The 17,003-nt window shown below is 37.9% G+C and overlaps 1 protein-coding gene across 1 annotated transcript in view; it reads right to left on the reverse strand.

Annotated features, from left to right (window-relative positions):
• GALNT17 (polypeptide N-acetylgalactosaminyltransferase 17) overlaps positions 1-17,003 on the reverse strand; it is an 820,722-nt gene that overhangs the window by 555,699 nt on the left and 248,020 nt on the right. Inside the window, exon 5 of the mRNA XM_053705420.1 lies at positions 10,967-11,164. Coding sequence (XP_053561395.1) covers positions 10,967-11,164 — 198 coding nt within the window. The remainder of the gene's footprint in view (positions 1-10,966; positions 11,165-17,003) is intronic.

Consider the following 17,003-nt stretch of genomic DNA (forward strand, 5'->3'; position numbering starts at 1 on the left):
GAATAAATCAAACAATTTATGTTTTTCCAATGACTTGTTATACCAGCCTCTTCTTAGCATTAAATATAATGAAAATTTCAACTTTAGGTCTGTTCTAGCAACTGAAAATAAAGATGTCAGTGCCTAAGTTTTGTCCTATGTTCATAGAGAGAGAGAAAGAAGATAATTATATATTTGTATATAGAGAGATATAAAGTAAGAAGGTATGTTCTTCCTGTAGACTCAGCCACCTAAATGGGCATTATCTTTAGAACAATGATTGTGGAATGTACACAAATGAACACAAAGGAGTATGTTTCAATACATTTAAAGGGACACTGAACCAAATTTTTTTCTTTTGTGATTCAGATAGAGCATGCAGTTGTAAGAAACTTTCTAATTTACTCATATTATCAAATTTTCTTCATTCTCTTTGTATGTTTATTTGAAAAGCAAGAATGTAATTTTTTGGTGAAAAAAATGGGTTGTCCTTGCTGATTGGACAGCACCAAAAAACAAGTGCTGTCCATGCTCCTGAACCCAAAATTTGCTGGCTCCTTAGCTTAGATGCCTTTTTTTCAAATAAAGATAGCAAGAGAACAAAGAAAATGTGATAATGGAAGTCAATTAGAAAGTTGCTTAAAATTGCATGCTCTATCTGATTCATGAAAGAAAAAATTTGGGTTCAGTGTCCTTTTAATACTTGGCAGCTGGTATAACAGGTAACAGGAAGAACATAGGGAAACAACTTTACTGTACAGTGTCTCTTTAAACTTTGTTTCACCCAAATCCATTTAACCTATTTATTTTTGTAGACAATTACAAAGATCAATAATTCAGTATTTTGCATGGCATATAGCCATCTTTACATTACATTTCTATGGGCTTTTCCATCTCAGAAGTCAACATTCTTGGCATTTATTGAACAAACTGTAACATGTTAAATATTTGCAGTCAACTAAGATAGAAATGCAATCTTATACAGATCATAACCCTTGTGGACTGAGGCTATATTTATATTGGGTCCTAGAAAAAAATGGATATGTTTTACAAGACAAATCTGATGCTTCATTCTCTGTGTTCTATGTAATTAAAGACAACTGTGTTAGAAGGACATAAATATTCAAACCTAAAATACAAATCAAAGAATATTTTTCTCCAACACACATATATTTGCAAAGCTGCTTCTAGTAAAAGCTAGCACTGTTTTAATGACAGGTTTTACAGTGCATGAAGCATGGAGATGTAAACTAAATCATCAGATGCTCTCTGAGCAGGAGTGATGTTTGCAAGTGCACAGGGCATATGACCAGTCGCCCCGTGCTCTGTAAAGGCTATTTCTCAAACAGTGACCATTTTTACTTGATGATACATGTATATGCTTATATTTAAAACTGAACTGCATCAATGTGTATTTCAGTTCTGCATTATATGCATAAGAAAAATGCAACATCACCTGCTATTCCGGTAATGATTAACAAAGTGATCAGCTTGTCATATGGATATTCTGCAAGCTAATGTTGACACACATTATTTTCACTATAAAGCTTACTCCTTTTATTAAATAGGCCGTTATTTGTAAGTTGTTATTCTTTTTAATTGTGCACTATAAGTGCATTAGTAATCAAGACTGCAATAGATAAATTTATTAATCACATTAAAGGGCCATTAGAAGTGGAAAAATCAAATGCTCTAAATTGTGAGAGCATATCATTTTAAAGAGACAGGAAACCCCAAAATTGTCCTTCATGATTTGGATAGAATATACAATTTTAAACAACTTTTCAATTTACTTCAATTATCAATTTTGCTTTGTTCTCTTGTTATCCTTTGCTGAAGGAACAGCATTGCACTACTGGCAGCTAGCTGAACACATCTAGTTAGCCAATCACAAAAGACAAATTTATCGGGCACCAATTAGCAGCAGCTCCCACTAGTGTAGGATATGTGCGTATTCCTTTTCAACAAGAGGTACCAAGAGAATAAAGCACATTTTAAAATAGAAGTAAATTTAAAAGTGTCTTAAAATGACATCCTGCGTTGGAATCATGTAAGTTCAAGTTTGACTTTCCTATGCCTTTAAACTAGCAACCCTGCAGCTCTGTGTGACAGTTTCCACTCAGGATCAGCAGTTCCATGCTAACTCTAGAGCAGTCATTTAATTATGTGTTTAAAACCTTTGCAGAGTTGCATGATCTCTACTGCTAGAATTAGATGATCTAACAAACTAAAGTACTGTATATATTTTTTCCACTTTAATAGCCCTTTATTAAATAAATGTCCCTTTGTGGAATTCTATTGTAGTTTTAGTTACTAATGCACTTACAGTGAACACTTAGATAGAATAACTTCTGCTTATCTAAAGATGTCTAAGTTAATATATGTACCCTATGATGATGACAGTTAATATACCCTGCTTAGAGCTGTTTAATTAACAGTTATTTACCAACAACGGGTCTGTAAATTTTAATGTGATTAGATGTGCTGACACTAATTGTCACATTATTTAAAGGGGCAGTAAAAGTTAAAAAATAATTTACATAATTCTGCACTACAACACTATAATAAACAATTAATGCAATATAATACACAAATTAAAGGGACAATAAACATAAAAGTTAATTTTACATAATTCTGCACTATGTGCAGAATTGTGTAACATTATCCTAGTGACACCTGCAAAAACAAAGAGATTTGAGAGATTTAACCCCTAAAGGTATACTTGCAATCCTTGACAGCCTCTTCTGATTCTGTCTTTTTATAAAGATGTATCATGGGCGCACTGTCTAATCACAGTGCACCTAATCATGCCTTTAAGCTAAATGTAGCGCTCCTGCGCTGGGTAAAGCAGCCTACAGCTTTACCCAGTGCAGGAGCACACTACATTTAGTTCAATGTCACGATCGGGACAACTTTCCAATTTACTTCTATTATCAAATTTGCTTCATTTTCTGTGAATCCTTTGTTGAAGGTGCAGCAATGCACTGCTAGGAAATAATCTGGTGAGCCAATCATAAGAGGCATATATGTGTAGCCACCAATAAGTATCTAGCTCCCAGTAGTACATTGCTGCTACTAAACCTACCTAGGTAGGCTTTACAACAACGGATTCCAGGAAAATGACTAAAATTAGATGATAGAAGTAAATAGAACAATTATTTAAAATTGTATGTTGTGTCTGAATTAGGAAAGAAAAAATTGGGGTTTTATGTCCCTCTAAGGGCATTACACTTGGGGGCCGATTTATCAAGGGCCGAATGGTACCTGATGCCCCTGTTTCCGCGCAATCCTTAAGGCTCGCTGGAAACAGCAGTTATGAAGCATCAGGTTTAAGACTGCTGCTCCTTAACTGGTCCGCCTGCGGACATCAATCCGCCCAATCTCATATGATCGGGCTGATTGACAGACCCTGCTAGCGGCCAATAGGCCGCAAATCTGCAGGGGGTGTCATTGCACAAGCAGTTCACAAGAACTGTTTGTGCAATGATAAATGACGATAGCGTATGCTGTCGGCATTCATCAATGTCTGTCGGACATGATCCGCTTAGCAGATCATGTTGGACAGACCGATGATAAATTGGCCCTTAAATATTCAATTTGCATATTTTATATAATTTGAAATAAACATAAATAATATTATTAAATATTAATATTGCTGCAAAATTCACACATTACATTATTTGCTTCACCATCCCATATATTATACTGTTGATTTTTATGCCACTAATTTTACCTTAATATGCAAACTAATTACATTTGTACTATCATGAGTATGTATGAGATAGAGGAACAAAGTTTGTAACATATCAATAAAATAATTTTACCTGTGTTATGTTATTGCTTATTGGTATCTGTTTAGAGTGATATATTTCCTTGTTTTCAATTTTATTGAATTCTTTCCATTATCTTTAGCAGCACATTTACAGCATTAGTGATTTGTATGTTGGGATAGATTTGCTTGTCATTTACATTATCTTTCAATATCTATATTAATTTACTTCCTATCTAAATGACAACATTATCTGCAATAATCACATTGCATGTTTTTCTGCAAATTTTCAATCAGAAAATAATAAGCTTATATACTGTAGTAATTTAGCTTGTGTTGAGTGATTAACCCCTCTGATACCAACAAACAAATGTCAAACATTAAAGGTAGGGTGACCAGATGTCCCCGATTTTAGGGGACACTCCCTGGATTAAGGAGACAAATTACGTCCATGGAAATGTCCCTGGAAAGACGGTCGAAGCCCTGTGCATATTAGAGGTGCTTGTGGGAAGTTGATAGATTTATCTGTTTTAGACATTGATTAGTTGCGTAGAACTACAGCAGTGGTTCCGCTTCCCCTGGATACTTCGCTGGCGCTCACAGCACAACTGAAGCTGAAAGCTTCGGACTCCTCTCTATATAGATTGTGAGGTGCTGCATGGGGTTGCCAGCCCCAGTTTGCAAGGGCTCAAAGGTGCAAGTTAAGCTCTCATTGGTTGTTAGTGTTTAGTTAATAGCGCAAGCATGTTTTATATGTGCCTGTGCAATGGAATCGAGAGGCTGAGCCCTTGTTAGGTAGGTCTAGTATGTTGAATTAGAATGTTTAGAAGTACGTAATCTTTCTAAGACTTTGATTGGTCATCTTCTGGTGATTGATTTTACTATTGGCCTATCGTGAGGTAATATTACTAAAGCGTGTATAAAGGCTGTGACACACTGCAAGTGATACGGAGCGAGGCGAAGCAGCTGCTTCGCACCGCGTCGCATCATTTCTGAAGTTAAAATATTTCATCTCTGAGCGCTCAGCTATGCGACCTCACGCAGCAGAGTGCTCAGAGATGAAAAGGCAGGACACACTGAGCATGCACAGCTTTATAGATGTTTATATTTTGCTTTGAGTAATGCATGCGTGTTAAAAACTGAAAGGGTACTGCATTGCTTGTAGGGGTATGTTATAGTATACGTTTGACATTTTTACTATTTTTGGGGGGGAAACAGGGATTATAGTTCTCTATCAAAGAATAAGATTATCAAGAAATAACCTTTTTTATGTAGGTGTTTGAGCTGGTCTTATACAGGCTTGGAATCCTTGACCCTTGATTAATGGATCATGCTGCTTGGACTGCTAGTAGAAGATAGGGCAGCAATGTGGCAAACCCCCCGGCTTTCTAAATTTTACTAGGCCTTTTTTTTTTTTTTTTTGAGGGGAACAAAGCAGGGATTAAACACATAAGCGGGATTTGACCTGGCCGGTTCGTTTTGCAAGGGATGATTGTAGGGACAAAATATAATTTACTGTAAGGGGTTTAAAAAAAATGCCCCCCGGATTTCATTTTAAAAATCTGGTCACCTTAATTAAAGGACCACTCAATGCAGTAGAATTATATAACTAACAAGTACATAATAAAAAGACAATGCAATAGCACTTACTCTGAATTTAAAATAGGCAGTAGATTTTTTGACTAATTTCCCTCCCCTCATTTTCCGGCCCCCTGTATCATGTGACAGACATCAGCCAATCACAGAATAATATATGTATACCCTGTGAGCTTGTTCCCCAGAAAGTGTGAATATAAATAGACTGTCTAAAATTTGATAATGGATGTGAATTATTTATTTATTTATTTATTTATAAAATATTTTTACCAGGAAGGATACATTGAGATTTCTCTCGTTTTTAAGTATGTCCTGGGATCACAAAACATTGCATTGATACAATAGGGTACAATAAAATACAAAAACAATAATAATAATACACAATATATGCAAACATTTAACATAGAGCAGGTACAAAATATTTAATCAACCATGACAGGAGCATTCTGTTTTGAGATATGTATAGAGGGATCTCTTAAGGGATTTTAGGCTTGGGGAAGTTTTTAAAGTGTGAGGGAGGTCATTCCATAATTGTGGCGCTCTGTAGGAAAAGGAGGATTGAGCTGCTTTCTTTTTGTATTGAGGCAAGCTAAATAATGTGCTGTTATTGGATCGGAGGTTATAGGAGGTGGGAATAGCAGGGGAGAGCATTCTGCTCAGGTAGGGTGGGAGCTTCCCAGAAAGGATCTTAAAGACAAGGCAGGAAAGATGGAGGGTGCGTCTGGATTCCAGCGACAGACAGTTTAGTTCTTTTAGCATGTCACAGTGGTGGGTCCTGTAGTTACATTGTAGCACAAAGCGGCAGAACGAGTTATATAACGTATTTAGTTTATTAAGGTGAGTTTGCGGGGCAGGTGCATTTACTACATCCCCGTAATCCAAGATAGGCATCAGCATTTGCTGTACAATCTTTTCCTTTACTGTAGGGCTGAGGCAAGATTTGTTTCTGTACAGGGCACCTAGTTTTGGATAAAGTTTAGAGGCAAGTTTTTCTATGTGGAGTCCAAAAGATAGATTGGGGTCTAACAACATACCTAAGTATTTAAAAGAGTGGACTGCGGTCAGCGTGCAATTGGATTTTGTTTTGATGTGAAGATGGGAATTTTGTAATTTTTGTATTTTAGGTCCCGTTCCAAAGATCATTGTGACCGTTTTGTCAGTGTTTAGGAAGAGTTTGTTTTTCAAGATCCACTTTTCTACCTCTGTGAACTGGTCTTGGAGCACTGCTTCAAGCTGCGGCAGATCAGATTTGTTTGCATAGATTACCGTGTCGTCTGCGTACATGTGTACAGTTGAGGATTTGCAGACATTAGGCAAATCATTTATAAATAATGTGAATAGTAGGGGGCCGAGAATGGAACCTTGGGGAACACCACACGTGACTGGGAGAGGGAGGGAGTCACTGTTAGAGACAGAGACATATTGTGATCAATCCGATACATATGATTTAAACCAGGTTAACGGGCGATCAGCAATACCAGAGTTTTTTAGTTTGAGAAGTAGTAGGTCATAGTCCACTGGGTCAAAAGCCTTTGCAAAATCAAGGAAAATAGCTCCAGTTAGGTCTCCTTGTTCCATGCCAGTTTGGATGTCGTTGCAAACTTTTAGGAGGGCAGTTGTAGTGGAGTGATTCGGTCTGAAACCTGATTGATCAGGGGTAAGATAGTTTGAAAGTTGATAATATTCGCATAATTGCGTATGGACGCATTTTTCTAAGATTTTTGACAATACAGGGAGCAACGATATAGGACGATAGTTAGAAACCAAGGTTAACTCCCCACTTTTATGAATAGGCACTACTCTTGCAGTTTTCCAGAGTTTGGGTATGTATCCAGACACCAAGAATTCGTTAATTAGGGTTGCGACAGGCTTAGCAATTGCCGGCGCACTGAGCTTCAACAGCATTGCTGGGATTTGATCAGGTCCTGACTGGTTTTTCATTTTTAGATTATTGAGGTGTTTCTTAATGACATTGAAGGGTACAGGTCTAAAATTGAACTTTTCTATATTGGGTCTTTGCTGTTTTAGTGGGGCCTGATCCACATTTGTAGCTTCAGGACGAGTGCCATTTATTAGTTTGTCAATGAGGGTGGTGGAGCATCCTACAAAATAATTGTTAAAGGCATTTGCTACTTCTAAGGAGAGTTGCAGGTTTTGGTTATCCACATTGACAGTGGAGGGTTGGGAGTGGATTGGTGGATTTTGTAGGTTATTTATGAGTTTCCAAAACTTTCTAGGGTTACATATATTATTGTTCAGATTTTTACAGAAATATTGCGCCTTAGCCAATTTTGTTTGTTTAGTACATATATTTCGCCATTGTCTATATATACAGTGATCATTCATAGAGCCAGTATGCTTGAACTTTGACCACAATGAATCCCGAAATTGGTACATTTGAATGAGGTCAGCTGTGATCCAATTCAAGTGTGCTCCTTTTACTCTCACCTTACGCAGCGGTGCATGTAAATTCCAAACTTGTAGGAGTTCAGACTGAAAGAATTCAACTGCAGAGTCTAGATCTGGGATTAGGTTTAATCTGTGCCAGGGGAGGTTCTTGATGTCATTTAGAAATGATTGAAGATTAAATTTTTTGAAGGACCTGGTGATTTTAACCTTGGGAGAGGATTTAGTAGCCTTTATTTTGCGCACACAGTACACTAAGCAGTGGTCACTGAAATTGTTAGGGAGAACACCTGCCTCCTGGATTCGGTCGGGAGAAGAGGAGAGAATACAGTCGAGCAGGGTATGATTATGGCTTTTGATGTTTATGCGAGTTGGGGAGGAGATTAATTGTGTTAGCTGCAAAGATTTAAACAGCGAGCGACAACTGTTATTTTTTGGATTCAGCCAATCGATGTTAAAATCTCCAAAAACCAAAATTTAACTTTTTGGGTTTTGAGTTATGGATTCACTAAGGAGCTGTGCTATGTCCGAAATGGAATGCACAGGGAAGCTTGGTGGGCGGTAGATTCCTGCAACAATGATTGATTTACTGCACGGGATCTCAATTTTGCCAGAAAGGAAATCAAAGGTGGCAGGAGAGCTAGATTTTTGTATGGGGGTGAACTTTGTGGAGTTGTCAACATAGATTACAATGCCGCCTCCTCTCTTTGCTCTGTCAATTCTATCATCCTTTAGCTACCTGATGCAGAGAGCAGTGTCAGCTGAATATGTGGGTCTGTGAATGTTCTTTAGACTTGTTTTAAGTATACTTTAAGTCAGCTGGGGGAAAGATAAATTAGTGTTAGATAGGTCTGCAAAAAAGTTAAGGGAGGGTGCTAGGGGTCATACAGGCAAAAAAAAAAAAAAAAGTGTCTGGAAAGTGTCTTAAAAGTGCATGTTCTGAATCTTAAAAGTTTATTTTGACTTGAGTGTCACTTTATATAAAAATTCAATACATTTGTACAAAGGTGTCTATTGCTTTTCTGATCTTTATGAAATTTCTGCTTTAATTTTTTAACAGTTTTATCCAACTGTCATTGTATGAAAGTATTTTAGTTAATGGTTGACAAAAAGCAATACAAAAATTATTGCAGTCTTTACATTTTTAGACAGATTATTTATTTTCAGTTACAATGAAGGGCGTATTGCAGCCTTTGGGGCATAGTTTACTGGCAAAAACAAAAACAATCATCTATATATAAAGGCAACTCTAAACAATAAACTGCTCAAACTAAATTAGTAGCCTCAATAATGTTTCTTGTCAATATATAAACCTGATACCTGCTTTTTTTTTTTTTAGCAATGACGTGTGCAGGGGCGGACTGAGACCAACCTGGGCCCCCAGGCAAAAATTGGGTAAGGGCCCTCCACCTTCTCACCCACCCTGCCCCTTATGCCCCAACTCCAGACCCCCTAACCTTTAGTGACAGAGCCCCCAACCTCCAGGGCCAGACCCCGGACTCCAGTGCCCGGCACTCTCCAGGGCTCACTTCAGGACACACAGAGCAACAGACCAACCGCATTCAGGTACAGGGCCCCAACAGCCCACTCCAAGGCTAGACCTAGGGCCCTCAGCTTAGGGCCAAGGCCCCCACTTGACCCACATTTAACTACTTAGTTACTGATAGTGCAGTCTCATTACTGATGATAATGCGCCTCCCGACCCGGCTCACAACCACTAATGCAACTGTCAGAGCTGCAGCTGCACCAGCTAATGTTTGAATCAGAGAAGGGGAGGGCTGTAGGCCTATACTAAAATTTGCCTGCCTGCTAGCTCACAGTCACAATCACTAGCACAACTCAGTTGTCACTTAAACAGCTGTGATTGTGAATGTAAGTATTGCGCCAGATGCCTTGGAAAAGCCACTGGCAAGTCCTTTAGGAGCTCTCGGTCCAGGTCCTATTTCCCCGACTGGGATGTTTGTGATTTTTGGGAATAATTATACCTACATGGTTAAAAACAAAAAAACAAAACCTGGATTCACAATGTTTAGGAATAATGGCCAAAAGTGAAGACAATTGTTTTAACCAGTCTCATATCTTGTCACCTCAACACATTAAACTTGGAACTAAATGCAAGATACTTCCCATTTAAAGGGATATTAAACAGTCTGTCTATTTTTTGTAATAAGCAGTTACTTATACTTACCTAACAGAAATCATGGCAATATATAGTATTCGTCATTTTAAAAAGATTTTACATTCTTTTTCTTTTTTTAACTTAATTTGTGCAGTATCCATTACATCCTGTAACAGCCCTAAAATGGGCTGGGGTTTCTACAGGAAGGCTTATCTAGCATGATGTCTTAAAGCAGTAACATGAGCTGTTTACTATCAAAGGAAAAGTAAATACAGAAGATTTGCATACATAACAAATACATTATAAAAAGGACAATGCAATAGCAGTTGGTCTAAACTTCAAATGAGTAGTAGATTTTTTTTGGGACAAATTTCAAAGTTATGTCTATTTCCATTCCATTTCCCCCTGTATCATATGACAGTCATCAGTCAATTATTAATGCATATACGTATACTCGTCTCTGTGCATTTTTGCACATGCTCAGTAGGATCTGGTGACTCAAAAAGTGTAAATATAAAAAGACTGTGCACATTTTGTTAATGGAAGTAAATTGGAAAGTTGTTTAAAATTGCATGTTCTGTCTGAATCATGACAGTTTAATTTTGACTTTAATTGAATACTAGATAAACCTATTTGCTCATGCTCAGAAGAGGCAGAACACAACTTAAGTTACAAAGATTTCAGCTCTTTTATCTCTCTAAAAGCAGTGATTACACTGATAATTACTAAGTGCTCATTTTTTTTTGCTTTCTTTTACACATCTGTTTTTTTGTGTTTACTTTGATTTAACATATTTGTTTTTACTAAAGGAGCACTATTTCTTATTCTTTTAATGTGATCACTAGAATCTTGCATCTAACCCCATATTTAAGTGAATAAAAATAAGTTTATCTCTTACAATTTAGAAACCGAATCCTAGCAAAGCTTGCAAGATTTAATGAGTGCAATTAAAAATAAATATATTTTAACTATACATAGTGGCTATTTAGGGGAAGGACATTATATTCAACAGGTAAGGGAAAGATCGCACTTTGCAGATTATTCCTCCCATTTGAAATATGTAAAAATTATGAATATGCGTGAGTAGATTTACTTACCTTATTGGTAGGGACGGATCTCCAGCGTCCCACCAGTCTTTTGGCGGGCTGATGTACATGCACCAAAGCTCCCAACTATATCCATGCGCTGAGTTTTCATATCGCTGAACTTCAAAAGTGTCCTGCTTTATATTATCAATTGAAGGCAAAATTACCCGTTTGCGATTCTCTTGAATCCGAGAAAGAACTGGTTCAGCCCTTTAAAAATGAAGAAGAGAAAAAATATATATATTAATGAATGTTTATTTGATTAATGCTGCACTCTTATTATAGTTACGTTAAAAAAATGAAATGGTGAATTTTAGTAATTGATCTATGTGCATACTCCTTTGTTCTGTGTGTTTTTTTCTATATTTATCTGCTAAAATGTATACCTTATTTACTTCCCAAGCTTTACACCTACCATCCTTATTTGTGCATTCAACAGTACACCAAATGTATTATTTGACACTCATGTTTCTTAATGTAAGCTTTACCAGGCAACATATTTAGCTTTCTTCCACTGGTCGGCTGACACTACCTGATATTAAAGAAAACAAAAAACACAGCTACTTATAAGAATAGAAGGATCTGCCATTAAATAATATATGCTGTCTGTTTGCACAGACCAATGACACAACTCTATACAGAAAAAGTGTTTAACTTATCAGTTGAAGGTATACAATAATTTTAAATACCACTAAAAAAAAAAACTTAAAAAGTACACCATAGTTGTACACTAGTTGGCTAAACTAGTTCTTGGATGGTTGACTGGATCTGAGTATTTTAGCCATGCTGTGGAGACGGATTGCACATCACTGTTGAACTTAGCTTATCTTCCTCACTCTACCTTGCCTGCCTTGCCCCGTCACATTTCTCAGAACATAATGTTTAGAGATCCGCTGAGGGCTTGGCATAAGCTGTGCCGATTCTGGAACATAGACCATAAAGTGATCAAAGACCTACCTATACAGGGAAATCCTAGGTTTATACCTGGTTTTACCACTCGAGCCTTTCAGAGATGGAAGGCATCTGGCCTGACCTCTATTGCACATATAATCAATCCTAGTATGCTTCAGATTCTCCCTTTCCAGGCGCTAAGAGAAACCTATGTTGTCCCTCCTGATACCATGTTTGCATATTTCCAATGTAGGCACTTTGTTCGGGCTCTCATTTCAGATAATCAGCTCACAATCACAAACTCTAGCATAGATAGACTGTTCTGCATAACAAAACAAGGATCGCACTCCATAACTTGCATATACAATGAAATCACAAATCACCTAGAGCAGTCTGTCCTGCAAACAATATACAACAGATGGCAGGAGACAAGCGACATCTCGATCACCCCACAGGAGATTGCAGCTAGCTTTCAGAGAGTTAGGGTAGCCACTCTCTCGGCTTATTCAAGAGAGACACATACTAAACTAATTCATCATGCATATATTCTCCCAAAACTAAGACTTAGGTGGGTCCCTCAGGCAATAGACAAATGTAATAAATGCTCCCTTGCATCACCTGACCTCATTCATATGATGTGGGACTGTCCCAAACTAAAGAGATTGTGGGGCAAAACTAGGTTTTGGCTCCAGAAGGTATTACAGGAAGATGTAGCTTTAACTCCCTCCAATATTATCTTCCAGAATGATTTGGAGGTTACACCTCGATATCAGAAATCTCTATACTCTGTGATTTTACTTTCTAGGAAATTAATCATGCAATACAGTGGGCAAATGATAAGGCCCCCCCCTTCAAAAAATTGATACAGGCGGTACACACCCAGGCCCTGCTAGAGCAGGCAGACGTACAGGGAGACCTTAACAAGAGAATTAAAACTTATGTTCACAAATGGGAACCATATTTATTGCACATCTCTCCACAAGCAAGATATAGAATACTTTATCCCTTCCGTAACTCAATGTTTATACTGGAGGAAAATTTGCGTGGGAGATGGTGTTCTTCTCCTTCTCTCGCCCCCCCCTCCTCCCATACTGATCACACATATCCTACACCGCATTAGATCACTTTTCCCTTGACAGAGGTGCCAGGGGGTTCTGGCCCCCCCTCCCTCCCCCTGGAGTGGAGGGATTAGATTGGATCTCTTACGCCTTGTATTTATTGTTTTATGGTTTGTGGTATTTGTTTGATGTTTTATATAAAAAAGAAAAAAGAACCAGATTTACGTCTCGATGTGGAGATAAACTACATGGGGAGGCTCTCTTTGACCCATTGGGGGGAGGAGTGTCGTCAAATTCCCTCTTTGTATCATACAATGTAAAATTGCTATATTGAATATTGTGATTTCCATGTTGTGATGAATCTGGATTATAAATAAAGTTAAAAAAAAAAAGTACACCATAAAATATATTTAGAAATATTTATAAAAAAAAACTGCTGTGGGTCAATGAGCTTCTCCTTATGCTCTTAGAGCAATAGTTTTATGGTTGACAAGCAAATAAAACTGAGACACTCCTTTTGTGATAGACAACAATCTATAAGGTTATTTATGGATTATATGTACCAGTGTACACAAAAAGCCACAACGAATAAGTTACTGTAACTGTTATTTTCATTCTATTAAACCTGTAACACATACCATAATTTCCCTAAAGCAAAATATATTCTACCTACATACAGTATATGGCAATTATTATATCTGAATTCAGTTTCTTGGACATAAAAAAATAAAGAAATGACTCATTTCATCAGTATGTTGAAAATACAAATATACATACAGTTATTACTATCCAAACTTTTTAAAATGTCTAACCATTAGTGCTTATTTATGACACAGTGTCACATGAGACTATTAGAAGCGTTCTGCCATGCAATGCATAGCTATTTTCAGAATAATCATGTAAGCAGGTGACATTTTGATGTCTCATTATTTGTAGGCTGAGGTGAAACACATTTTATTCTCTCTCCATTTTTAATGCCCAGATATATTCTTAGGTCCTAAATTCTAATGTGATATGAACTGGCACTTTGATGTGTGAAGAAATGCCTAATAACAGACATTTTCATTATTAAGTAGACATTAGAAGAGGAATCAGTTATAGAATCTCCCTGTCATTACTGTATTGCCATCATATTCAAGGCGTAACTCTTATGCTACCTGTGTGTATGCCTTTTGAGGTATATGACCCATTTACTAAATAATTAATACACAACTTTAATAGGTAAGCAAATGTGTAAATAAATAGTCTCAGAAATTGGACAATAGTGCAGGATATTAGTAAAAAGTGGCAATCATTATTGTCTAAACTCATAAAAAAGGCTGTGTCAGATGTGTATTCCAACATAATACATTTTAAAAAGAGAATTAGCTATTTGGTCTATTAGAGATGAAGAATAATTCGCCTAGATTTAGAGTTTGGCGTTAGCCGTCAAAACCAGCGTTAGAGGCTCCTAATGCTGGTTTTGGGCTACCGCTGGTATTTAGAGTCAGTCAGGAAAGGGTCTAACGCTCACTTTGCAGCCGCGACTTTTCCATACCGCAGATCCCCCTACGCCATTTGCGTATCCTATCTTTTCAATGGGATCTTTCTAACGCTGGTATTTAGAGTCTTGGCTGAAGTGAGCGTTAGAAATCTAATGACAAAACTCCAGCCGCAGCAAAAAGCCAGGAGTTAAGAGCTTTCTGGGCTAACGCCGGTTCATAAAGCTCTTAACTACTGTCTTCTAAAGTACACTAACACCCATATACTACCTATGTACCCCTAAACCGAGGTCCCCCCACATCGCCGCCACTCTATTAAAAAATTTTAACCCCTAATCTGCCGACCGCACACCGCCGCCACCTACGTTATCCCTATGTACCCCTAATCTGCTGCCCCTAACACCGCCGACCCCTATATTATATTTATTAACCCCTAATCTGCCGTCCCCAACGTCGCCTCCACCTACCTACAATTATTAACCCCTAATCTGCCGACCGGACCTCACCGCTACTTTAATAAATGTATTAACCCCTAAAGCTAAGTCTAACCCTAACCCTAACACCCCCCTAAGTTAAATATAATTTAAATCTAACGAAATAAATTAACTCTTATTAAATAAATTATTCCTATTTAAAGCTAAATACTTACCTGTAAAATAAATCCTAATATAGCTACAATATAAATTATAATTATATTGTAGCTATTTTAGGATTAATATTTATTTTACAGGCAACTTTGTATTTATTTTAACCAGGTACAATAGCTATTAAATAGTTAATAACTATTTAATAGTTACCTAGTTAAAATAATTACAAAATTAAATGTAAAATAAATCCTAACCTAAGTTACAATTAAACCTAACACTACACTATCAATAAATTAATTAAATACAATACCTACAAATAAATACAATTAAATAAACTAACTAAAGTACAAAAAATAAAAAAAGAACTAAGTTACAAAAAATAAAAAAATATTTACAAACACTAGAAAAATATTACAACAATTTTAAGCTAATTACACCTACTCTAAGCCCCCTAATAAAATAACAAAGACCCGCAAAATTAAAAAATGCCCTACCCTATTCTAAAATAAAAATAGAAAAGCTCTTTTACCTTACCAGCCCTTAAAAGGGCCTTTTGCGGGGCATGCCCCAAAGAATTCAGCTCTTTTGCCTGGAAAAAAACCCATACAATACCCCCCCAAATAAACCTAACACTAAGCCCCTGAAGATCTTCCTACCTTATCTTCACCACGCCGGGTATCACCAATCGGTCCAGGCTCCGAAGTCTTGATCCAAGCCCAAGCAGGGGCTGAAGACGTCCATCCTCCGGCTGAAGTCTTGATCCAAGCCCAAGCGGGGGCTGAAGACGTCAATCCTCCGGCTGAAGTCTTGATCCAAGCAACGGCTGAAGAAGTCCATCATCGGGCAGAAGTCTTCATTCTATCCGGGCAGAAGAGGAGATGTGGACCGGTAGACATCTTCATCCAAGCGGCATCTTCTATCTTCTTCCATCCGATGACGAGCGGCTCCATCTTCAAGACCTCCGGCGCGGATCCATCCTCTTCTTCCGACATCCTAACACAGAATGAAGATTCCTTTAAGGGACGTCATCCAAGATGGCGTCCCTCAAATTCCGATTGGCTGATAGGATTCTATCAGCCAATCGGAATTAAGGTAGGAAAATTCTGATTGGCTGATGGAATCAGCCAATCAGATTCAAGTTCAATCCGATTGGCTGATTGGATCAGCCAATCAGATTGAGCTTGCATTCTATTGGCTGTTCCGATCAGCCAATAGAATGCAAGCTCAATCTGATTGGATGGAAGAAGATTGAAGATGCCGCTTGGATGAAGATGTCTACCATTCCGGATCTTCTCTTCTGCCCGGATAGGATGAAGACTTCTGCCCGATGATGGACTTCTTCAGCCGCCGCTTGGATCAAGACTTCAGCCGGAGGATGGACGTCTTCAGCCCCTGCTTGGGCTTGGATCAAGACTTCAGCCGGAGGATGGACGTCTTCAGCCCCCACTTGGGCTTGGATCAAGACTTCAGAGCCTGGACCAATCGGGGAAATATTATAATCAACCTTATAGAACTGTTATTATAAGTAGTTAATAATGCCTTAAAATCTGTGTTACACTTAAACTGAAAAAAATATTTTTTTTTTACTTTCTATCCAAATTCCCTTTTATAAAACAAAACCTCAAGAAGGAAACAAAAAAGTAGAAAATGTCCCGTCTCTCTCCTACTTACCATACTCCAAGTAAGACATATAGGCCTATTTATCATATGTCTGTCGGACCTGATCTGACAGTCCAGATCAGGTCCGACAGACATCGCAGAATGCGGAGAGCAATACTCCGTATTCAGCACTGCACCAGCAGCTCTTGTGAGCTCCTGGTGCAACGCCGCCCCCTGCAGATTTGCGGCCAATCAGCTGCCAGCAGGGGGGTGTCAATCAACCCAATAGTACTCGATCGGTTTGAATTCCGGTGATTCCTGTCTTCCTCATCAGAACAGGCGGACAGGGTTATGGAGCAGCAGTCTTTAGACCGCTGCCTCATAACTGCTGTTTCTGATGAGCCTGCAGTCTCACCAGAAACACGGGCGTCAA

This window comes from Bombina bombina, chromosome 3 (assembly GCF_027579735.1).
Source record: "Bombina bombina isolate aBomBom1 chromosome 3, aBomBom1.pri, whole genome shotgun sequence".
NCBI lineage: Eukaryota > Metazoa > Chordata > Amphibia > Anura > Bombinatoridae > Bombina > Bombina bombina.